At 42.9% G+C, this 10,562-nt stretch overlaps 1 protein-coding gene across 1 annotated transcript; it reads right to left on the bottom strand.

Moving 5' to 3' along the window:
- Window positions 1–3,066: 3,066 nt before the first annotated feature.
- LOC311138216 (insulin-like growth factor-binding protein 6) lies at window positions 3,067–5,980 on the bottom strand. The gene is made up of 4 exons (XM_084172890.1): window positions 5,426–5,980; window positions 4,672–4,706; window positions 4,374–4,496; window positions 3,067–4,134 (listed from the first exon to the last, which is right to left on the bottom strand). The coding sequence occupies exons 1-4, from the start codon at window positions 5,766–5,768 to the stop codon at window positions 4,021–4,023; spliced, it is 615 nt and encodes a 204-aa protein (XP_084029016.1). The 5' UTR covers window positions 5,769–5,980; the 3' UTR covers window positions 3,067–4,020.
- Between the last annotated feature and the right edge of the window lie 4,582 nt (window positions 5,981–10,562).

Genomic DNA, 10,562 nt, shown 5'->3' with positions numbered 1-10,562 from the left:
AGGGTGTCTGGGATGATGGTGATGATGTGAGCCATGAACAGCCATTAAAAGCATTTCATGGCTACAGATGTGAGTGCTACGGGGCGATAGTCATTCACAGGTTACCTTTGCGTTCTTGGGCACAGGGACTGGTGGTCTGCTTGAAACAGACTGGGTAAGGGAGAGGATGAAAATGTCAGTAAAGACACTTTCCAGCTGGTCAGCGCGTGCTCTGAGTACGCGTCCTGGTAATCCGTCTGGCCCTGTGGCCTTGAGAATGAGCCGGTGTAGTAAGATTCGATCTCAGTCCTGTATTGAAGCTTTGCCTGTTTGAATGTTCGTCAGAGGGCGAAGGGTGTCCTGCACAGGAGGTTGGTGGCACCTTATTTGGTTAGGACGGGCTCGTGGTAATAGCTGGAGCAGAATAGTGGAATGGTACCAAATACAGCAAACACATGGTTTCCGTGTGTTACATGCCATTCCATTCACTCCATTCCAGCCATTATTATGAGCTGTCCTCCCCTCAGCAGCCTCCACTGGTGTCCCGCTCCTTGAAAGTGGAGGCTCTAGCCTTTAGCTCAGTGTGGATGTTGCCTGTAATCCATGGCTTCTGGTTGGGATATATACGTATGGTCACTGTTGGGACGTCGTCGACGATGCACTTATTAATGAAGCCGATGACTGATGTGGTACATTCCTCAATGCCATCAGATGTGTCCTGTAATATATTACAGTCTGTGCTAGCGAAACAGTCCTGTAGCTTAGCATCCGCTTCATCGGACCACTTCCGTATTGAGCGTGCCACTGGTACTTCCTGTTTGAGTTTTTGCTTGTAAGCAGGAATCAGGAGGATAGAGTTATGGTCAGATTTGCCAAATGGATGGCGAGGGAGAGCTTTGTATGCGTCTCTGTGTGTCGAGTAAAGGTGATCTAGTTTTTTTGCCTCTAGTTGCAGAGGTGACATGCTGGCAGAAATGAGATAAAACAGATTTTTGTTTTCCTGCATTAAAATCACCGGCCACTAGGAGCACCGCCTCTGGGTGATCGTTTTCTTGTTTGCTTATGGCCCTATACAGCTTGTTGAGTGCGGTCTTAGTGCCAGCATTGGTTTGTGGTGGTAAATACACGGCTACGAAAAATATAGATGAAAACTCTCTTGGTAAATAATATGGTCTACAGATTATCATGAGGTATTCTAACTCAAGCGAGCAGAACAATCAAGACTTCCCTAATATTAGAGATTGCGAACCAGCTGTTGTTAACAAAGAGACACACACCACCCCCTTGAGCTTACCCTATAATAATAAAGCAAAAACAGGTTTCTAGAAATGTTTGATAATTTATTACAAATAAAAAATGGAAATATCACATTTACATAAGTATTCAGACCCTTTTCTCAGTACTTTGTTGAAGCACCTTTGGCAGCGATTACAGCCTCGAGTCTTCTTGGGTATGACGCTACAAGCTTGGCACACCTGTATTTGGGGAGTTTCTCCCATTCTTCTCTGCAGATCCACTCAAGCTCTGTCAGGTTGGATGGGGAGTGTTGCTGCACAGCTATTTTCAGGTCTCTTCAGAGATCAATCGGATTCAAGTCCGGGCTCTGGTTGGTCCACTCAAGGACAGTCAGAAACTTGTCCCGAAGCCACTCCTGTGTTGTCTTGGCTGTGTGCTTAGGGCTTAGTGCTGGAGAGATGGTTGTCCTTCTGGAAGGTTCTCCCATATCCACAGAGGAACTCTAGAGCTCTGTCAGAGTGACCATCAGGTTGTTGGTCACCTCCCTGACCAAGGCCCTTCTCCCCCGATTGCTCAGTTCTAGGAAGAATCTTGGTGGTCCAAACTTTTTCCATTTAAGAATGATGGAGGCCACTGTGTTCTTGGGGACCTTCAATGGTGCAGAAATTTTTTGGTACCCTTCCCCAGATCTGTGCCTCGACACAATCCTGTCTCTCCTCTGAGCTCTACGGACAATTCCTTCGACCTCATGGCTTGGTTTTTGCTCTGACATGCACTGTCATCTGTGGGACCTTATATAGACAGGTGTGTGCCTTTTCAAATCATGTCCAGTCAATTGAATTTAACACAGGTGGACTCCAATCAAGTTGTAGAAACATCTCAAGGATGATCAATGGAAACAGGATGCACCTGAGCGCAATTTTGAGTCTCATAGCAAAGGGTCTGAATACTTATGTAAATAGGGTATTTCTGTTTTATATTTTTAATAAATTAGCAAAAAATTGTAAAAACCTGTTTTCGCTTCGTCATTATGTGATATTATGTGTAGATTGCTGAGGATTTGTATTTATTTAGTCCATTTTAGAATAAGGCTGTAACGTAACAAAATGTGGAAAAAGTCAAGGGGTCTGAATACTTTCCGAAGGCACTGTATATTTAGATTATCATAAAAGGCTAGAATATAGTTAAAATGTAATTACTCCAATGAGACTTATATAGATTCCCACACCCCTAAAAATATAAACATTTGTTTTGTGACATTTAATTGTAATTTCCCCCTTATTCCGGAATGGAGTAGAGTTGCATGAGTTCAGGTCGTACTTTTTGCAATTTCCTAATAACATTTGAACGAATGAAACAAAACAGTCTTTGTGTGTGTGTGTGTGTGTGAGTATGTGAGTGTGTGAGTGTGTGTGTGTATGTGTGTGTGTTCCATCTGTATGTAAAGTCGCAAATGCCAACTAATTCACGTATCATTCCTGTCTCCTGCTGTTGTGTATTGTGTACCTTTTTATAAGTCTCAGATTGTGCTTTTGGAAGGTAAAGAACATAGAAAACACACCCACTGGAAGCTAAGAGCATACCAACTCCAAACCTCTTTGGCTTTAGATATTGTTATGGTAACTCTGAGAGCCAGTCCTGTTCTAAATCTTCCTGGTCATATGAGAACAATTTCTGGATTAAGGGCACACTGGCCAGCCATTACAGCCATAGCAAGGTTATTTTCAGTTTTTGTTTAACTGTAGACCACATGCTGTTATGAGGCTCACATGAAACCTCTAAAATGTATATTATACAGCAGGTAAGTATCTTCATCAGACATCTGGGAAAGATAGCCATCAACATACATTTGCTTCCAGGGTGTTTCCACTCAGAGGCTTTTATTGATAAAATGTCACATTTACTTAAGTATAAAAAATTGTCAACATAAATAATTAAATCAATAAAACAATGTTCAGCAGGTACAGTACAAAATACAATGTTTTTTCATGCCCAATAGAAAACAAAACACTTAAATAAAATGTAAAATTCATTATAAAAAATACATACTGCGAATTAAATAATACATCAGGTTTTAATTTATATATGTATATAAAAAGACTATATCTTATAGTATAAAAACATGTCTGCTCAGCTATAATGTCAGTAAAAAGGTTGGAGGTGCTCCAGTAGTTCTTGGTCCTGGAGTTTGAACATAAGAGTGTGTCGACAGTGGTAACATCATCAGAGACAATCCTCATCACGAGGCCATAGACTGTCATGGGACACAGTGGGTAAATATGATTGGGGATGTAGTCTACTACAGGTCTACCCACTTTGAGTTAGATTATAAAATTAACTCACAACTCTGCGTATTTATAACACAGAGTACAGATATTGAAACTAAAAAGTGCAACAATTCCATACCCATCCAGTCTAAACTCAGGTTAGGCCTACTAGGTAAATAATCTCTCTGGTTCGTACTGTATCACAACTCATCACTAGAGGGCGCTATGAGACCAAACAAACAGGGATGGATAAAGAGAATGACCTCCACGAGAAATGCAATTGGAAAAATGTGCTTGTAGGTAGTAGTGTAGTAGGGAATGCATCTCAAATGGCACCCTATTCCCTACAAAGGGTGCTATTTGGGATGCAGTAAGTGTGAATTTTGCTTGTATTGGCCATTTAGTGTCCAGCACATTGGGCAGCTCTCCTGTTCTTCCTCTATCCCTCTCTTTTCTCCTCATCTTGCTCTTCCTCTCGATCCTCACCCATTGGTCAATATTCCAGACTTCAGGGTGTGTTGGACTGGGCAGTGCCCTCTCATGCATTGTCACAGATCAGGGTGCCCTCTGGGCTTGTGTGTGATGATGTTGGCATGCCACTCTCATTCACACACCAGCAGTGACCGCGGCGCATGCCCCGAGACGACCGACACTGCCACACAGAGATAAAGCCTATTAGAGATGTGCAGTTTTGTAGAGGACACAACAACGACACTCAAACACTTACACACAAACATTACTGACCAGGCATCAACTATCGAGTCCAGCCTGCAACTCAAGATTGAGTTGGCCCACTGAGCTCCTGCTTAGGCAAGGTTACTCATCATGCAAGCATAGTTTGGCGAACCACCTCTGCTATACATGCATAAATCAGTCTGCTTCTAGACCTACCTGTTTCTTTCTAAAGAAACCACGCTTGTCACAGTTAGGCATATAGATATCACCACGGTCTGACTGGAAGACCAGGGGCTCAAGACCTTTAAGTACAGTGTTCAGCAGCCTACGACACGGAGCCTAGAGAGAGAAGGAGAGAGAGACGGAGAGAGAGCTGGTTCTCATTATTAAAACCCCGCCACTACCTCAGGTGCATGTTTTATTGTCTTTCAATTTTATCGCTCAACACAATCCTCCTCACATTTGTATGTACAACTTGTCCTCATTATGAAATGTCTTAAGTAAGGAATTTTACCTTCTCCAGGTCTTCAGTGGGTGTCGAGTGTGTGGCTGGAAAAATACATGACAACAGCTTTAGCATAGTAATGGATTACATTACCACAGTAACTGATTACTGAGATATCTGATAAATGCAGTGGCAGAGACAAACCAGTAGGTAGAGTCACATATCATGTTCACAGATTGGCACAAACAGGTTGTATAGTAAAATTACCAGCTGCTGGTGATTTGAGGTTATCATGACGTAATTGGGATTATTTAAGAGGAGAACATTTCCCACACACAAAACAAATTAATTCCTGGTGGAGTCTGAGCATAGATTTATTTGAAAGAAATCCTAAGTCTTGTGGCTGAGTTTGGAGCACTGCATATTGATCTTGACTCTGTCTCCAATGTAAACTACTGTAAGTGCCAATTGTGTGCTCCATTACGACCTAGCTGTATTTTTTCTGAAGCTTACTTCTGATGAAGCTACACATTTTCCACTTCCACAGGCCAATACAATCTCACAATCGGGACCTTTCTTGTCACAACAGTCATTAGAGCAACATTTATGTATTTGTCTAAGATATACAGCGCTGGTGTCATGTCCATATCCTAACAAGGATAAACTCTGGGCCCTTGTTATACAGCCCATAACATGGTCATGTGAACTATCCGCAAAAGCTAAATCTAGCATTGATTTTAGTTACAATTTACAGTACCCCCTCCTCCACCCCACCAGATGTAACTGAGTGGCGTCTCCCTCTGTGCTGTAGTAGGTGTCTTACCTGTGGGCTGGGGACTCTCAGAAGGGCTGGGCCCACTGGCGTTGCTGCAGACTCCCCTGCCCTGCAGAAGGGCCTGGATGGGGCTGGGGTCTCCCAGTGGTGGGGCACAGCGGAGTCCACGGGCACAGCTCAGGGTGTAGACCCCACAGGGCTCCCCCAGGAACAGGACGGGGGTGCTGAGCTCCCCAGACTGCTGCCTCTGGTTGGGGGCCCTAGCCCCCTGTAAGTCCTTACTGGAGGGACTCCCTCCTCTGCGAGGGGGCAGCCGGGAGGCTAGCGTCCACGGGCTGGAGAGGGCAAGCTGGAGGAAGAGCAGAGCCAGAAGGTCAGGGTACAGAAGCATGTTTCCCTCAAGATACACGTTGTCCACCAACAAAAGTTAAGTAATAGTCCAGGAGGTTCCTATTTGTTTCAATGCCAGATAGTGTGTTTCAATGCCAGGTAGGCTGTTGTCTGAGGTTTGTTCTTATTCAGCTCAGTTCCAGTAGTCGGTTGGGAGACGCGAGGCAGAGTGGATAGGAATCCCCTCCAGCTACAACAGAGCGATAATGAAGCAGACAGACACCACAGACAGCGGCTTTTAAAGAGCCAAAAGGTGGAGGGAGAGGGAGGGGGAAGGAAAGAGGAAGAGAGAAATATTAGTCTCCCCTCTCATTTCCAGATTGCTGAGCACACCCCCACTTCCCCTTGTCTCTGACACACACACCTTTCTTTTACCAGTGCCTGCTGGTGAAATAGGGTTAGCCGTAACCCAATCATGACGTGTTATTATTGCTGTTTCATATTCAGCATTATTGTTTTCCCACCAGGAATACATTTGATTGATGTGTTTTACAAGTAAGCATTACTGACACATTTAAAATGACAAGGCTGGCGATGAGAACATTTGTTTTTAGAAAACATATTTGTGGGATTAAGTGATCATAGTCTGTTGCTGGAAAAACTGCTGTGTTATGGCTTTACACCCCCTGCTATATTGTGGATAAAGTGTTACCTGTCTAACAGAACACAGAGGGTGTTCTTTAATGGAAGCCTATCCAACAAAATCCAGGTAGAATCAGGAATTCCCCAGGGCAGCTGTCTAGGCCCCTTACTTTTTTCAATCTTTACTAACGACATGCCACTGGCTTTGAGTAAAGCCACACTATACACGTCAGCTACCACAGCGACTGAAATGACAGCAACACTTAACAAAGAGCTGCAGTTAGTTTCAGAATGGGTGGCAAGGAATAAGTTAGTCCTAAATATTTCAAAAACTAAAAGCATTGTATTTGGGACAAATCATTTACTAAACCCTAAACCTCAACTAAATATTGTAATGAATAATGTGGAAATTGAGCAAGTTGAGGAGACTAAATTGCTTGGAGTAACCCTGGATTGTAAACTATCATGGTCAAAACATATTGATACAACAGTAGCTAGGATGGGGAGAAGTCTGTCATTAATAAAGCGCTGCTCTGCATTCTTAACAGCACTATCAACAAGGCAGGTCCTACAGGCCCTAGTTTTGTCGCACCTGGACTACTGTTCAGTCGTGTGGTCATGTGCCACAAAGAGGAAAATTGCAATTGGCTCAGAACAGGGCAGCACGGCTGGCCCTTGGATGTACACAGAGAGCTAACATTAAAAATATGCATGTCAATCTCTCCTGGCTCAAAGTGGAGGAGAGATTGACTTCATCACTACTTGTATTTGTGACAGGTATTGACATATTGAATGCACCGAGCTGTCTGTTTGAACTACTGGCGCACAGCTCGGACACCCATGCATACCCCAAAAGACATGCCACCAGAGGTCTCTTCACAGTCCCCAAGTCAAGAACAGACTATGGGAGGTGCACTGTACTACATAGAGCCATGACTACATTGAACTCTAAACCACATCAAGTAACTCATGCCAGCAGTAAAATTAGATTTAAAAAACTGATAAAAATACAGCTTATGGAACAGCAGGGTGTCACGCCCTGGTTCTGGGGACTCTTAAATGTTGAGCCAGGGTGTGGATTTGCTTTGTTTAGTTTTTTCTATGTTTTCTAGATCGTTTAGATCTATGTTGGCCAGGGTGGTTCCCAATCAGGGGCAGCTGTAGCTCGTTGTCTCTGATTGGGGACCATACTTAGGCAGCCTGTGTTGCACTAGTATTTGTGGGATCTTGTTCCGTAAGGTTTGTTTTGTATTAACCTAGGACTTCACGTATCGTTTGGTTTGTTGTTTTGTTCGTGTGGTGTACTACAAATAAAATGTACGCTTATCACGCTGCGCCTTGGTCCGTGTCTTCAGTCGACGATCGTGACACAGGGACTGTGAAGCAACACAAACATAGACACATGCATAGAAACACACGATAACATACACACTATACACACATGTACAAATGGATTTTGTGTTACAGTGAGGGAAAAAAGTATTTGATCCCCTGCTGATTTTGTATGTTTGCCCACTGACAAAGAAATGATCAGTCTATAATTTTAATGTTAGGTTTATTTGAACAGTAAGAGACAGAATAACAACAAAAACATTCAGAAAAACGCATGTCAAAAATATTATAAATCGATTTGCATTTTAATGAGGGACCCCCTCTCAATCAGAAAGATTTCTGGCTCCCAGGTGTCTTTTTATACAGGTAACGAGCTGAGATTAGGAGCACACTCTTAAAGGGAGTGCTCCAAATCTCAGTTTGTTACCTGTATAAAAGACACCTGTCCACAGAAGCAATCAAACAATCAGATTCCAAACTCTCCACCATGGCCAAGACCAAAGAGCTCTCCAAGGATGTCAGGGACAAGATTGTAGACCTACACAAGGCTGGAATGGACTACAAGACCATCGCCAAGCAGCTTGGTGAGAAGGTGACAACAGTTGGTGCGATTATTCGCAAATGGAAGAAACACAAAATAACTCTCAATCTCCCTTGGCCTGGGGCTCCATGCAAGATCTCACCTCGTGGAGTTGCAATGATCATGAGAACGGTGAGGAATCAGCCCAGAACTACACGGGAGGATCAAGGCAGCTGGGACCATAGTCACCAAGAAAACAATTGGTAACACACTACGCCGTGAAGGACTGAAATCCTGCAGCGCCCGCAAGGTCCCCCTGCTCAAGAAAGCACATATACAGGCCCGTCTGAAGTTTGCCAATGAACATCTGAATGATTCAGAGGAGAACTGGGTGAAAGTGTTGTGGTCAGATAAGACCAAAATCGAGCTCTTTGGCATCAACTCAACTCGCCGCGTTTGGAGGAGGAGGAATGCAGCATATGACCCCAAGAACACCATCCCCACCGTCAAACATGGAGGTGGAAACATTATGCTTTGGGGGTGTTTTTCTGCTAAGGGGACAGGACAACTTCACCGCATCAAAGGGACGATGGACGGGCCATGTACCGTCAAATCTTGGTTGAGAACCTCCTTCCCTCAGCCAGTGCATTGAAAATGGGTCGTGGATGGGTATTCCAGCATGACAATGACCCAAAACACACGGCCAAGGCAACAAAGGAGTGGCTCAAGAAGAAGCACATTAAGGTCCTGGAGTGGCCTAGCCAGTTTCCAGACCTTAATCCCATAGAAAATCTGTGTAGGGAGCTGAAGGTTCGAGTTGCCAAACGTCAGCCTCGAAACCTTAATGACTTGGAGAAGAGTGGGACGAAATCCCTCCTGAGATGTGTGCAAACCTGGTGGCCAACTACAAGAAATGTCTGACCTCTGTGATTGCCAACAAGGGTTTTGCCACCAAATACTAAGTCATGTTTTGCAGAGGGGTCAAATACTTATTTCCCTCATTAAAATGCAAATCAATTTATAACATTTTTGACATGCGCTTTTCTGGATTTTTTTGTTGTGATTCTGTCTCTCATTGTTCAAATAAACCTACCATTAAAATTATAGACTGATCATGTCTTTGTCAGTGGGCAAACGTACAAAATCAGCAGGGGATCAAATACTTTTTTCCCTCACTGTATAGATATGTGGTACTAGAGTAGAGGCCATCTTGATGTGTGAAAGTTAGTGTATAAGCTAATGATCCATCATGTATGACATTCCTGGGAGTGTGTAAACTTACGTTTTGTATTACCATATCATTTTTGTATGTTCTCTATAGTTATGTACTTGCAAATGTATCAATTGACCAATTCGGCACATTTGGGCAGACTTGATACAAAATAGTCCAGTATTGTAATGCTTCACTGGATCAATCTGAAACTTTGCACACACACTGCTGCCATTTAGTGGCCAAAATCTAAATGGCGCCTAAACTGCAATACTATATTGTGGCCTTTCTCTTGCATTTCAAAGATGATGGAAGGAAAAATAATTTTGAAAACGCATGTTTTTTTGTTTGTATTATATTTTACCAGATCTAATGTGTTATATTCTCCTACATTAATTTCACATTTCCACAAACTTCAAAGTGTTTCCTTTCAAATGGTATCAAGAAAATGCATATCCTTGCTTCAGGTCCTGAGCTACAGGCAGTCAGATTTGTAATGTCATTTTAGGCGAAAATTGAACAAAAAGGGTCTGATCCTTAAGAGGTTAACCTGTACTTTGATGGTTATTGATGAAGAAGCCTGATAATGAATTTGGACAGGTTCCAACAGCAATCTTGTTAAATAGTTGCATCAGGCACTGGTCTAAATCATATTCCTCTACTGTACTTTATGACTGAACACCTGAGCTGTTTGAAATATGGCCTACCGTCTTTGGAATTTTGGAATGTACAGTCAAACACCAAAGGAATTCTAATCAAGGCATTAGTCACTCACATCCAAAGTTTAATGACCCCATTAAATGGAGTGTTTGCATTTGCAGTTGCCATGGCTTAGCTTAAAATAACAAATATTGAACACAAAAGAGTACTTGATGACGTAAAAGTGCACGTACAGACTTTGATCAGAGAGACATTGACGGAGAGGGTGCAGGAGTGCCACTTAATGTAGGGGACTTTGGCTGACTAAGCCAAACATGATTCATTCTTCCATCACAGGAAATGCATTCCTCTGTGTGTGTGTGTGTCATGATAATGGACTAGTGAAGAATTTGGTGGGAGGACCACCTCTTTAAAAATGACTTATTTCAGAAAAATGAAGGAAAAAAACACGTCTGTTTAATGCTGAAGCCAATATGGCAACGAATATGTAA

This window comes from Coregonus lavaretus (genome assembly GCF_964263955.1).
Source record: "Coregonus lavaretus genome assembly, chromosome: 12".
NCBI classification, from domain to species: Eukaryota; Metazoa; Chordata; class Actinopteri; order Salmoniformes; family Salmonidae; genus Coregonus; species Coregonus lavaretus.
Note: the sequence above shows the minus strand (reverse complement) of the source record. Positions and strands in the feature narration are given on the sequence as shown.

Bases quoted from the DNA above. Each gene is read 5' to 3' on its own strand.
- LOC311138216 (XM_084172890.1), bottom strand. From the start codon at position 5,768: ATGCTTCTGTACCCTGACCTTCTGGCTCTGCTCTTCCTCCAGCTTGCC. The intron at 4,707-5,425 runs GTAAGACACCTA...GTATTTTTCCAG, and splicing joins TGAGAGTCCCCAGCCCACAG to CCACACACTCGACACCCACT. The intron at 4,135-4,373 runs GTAGGTCTAGAA...TCTGTGTGGCAG, and splicing joins GTTTCTTTAGAAAGAAACAG to TGTCGGTCGTCTCGGGGCAT.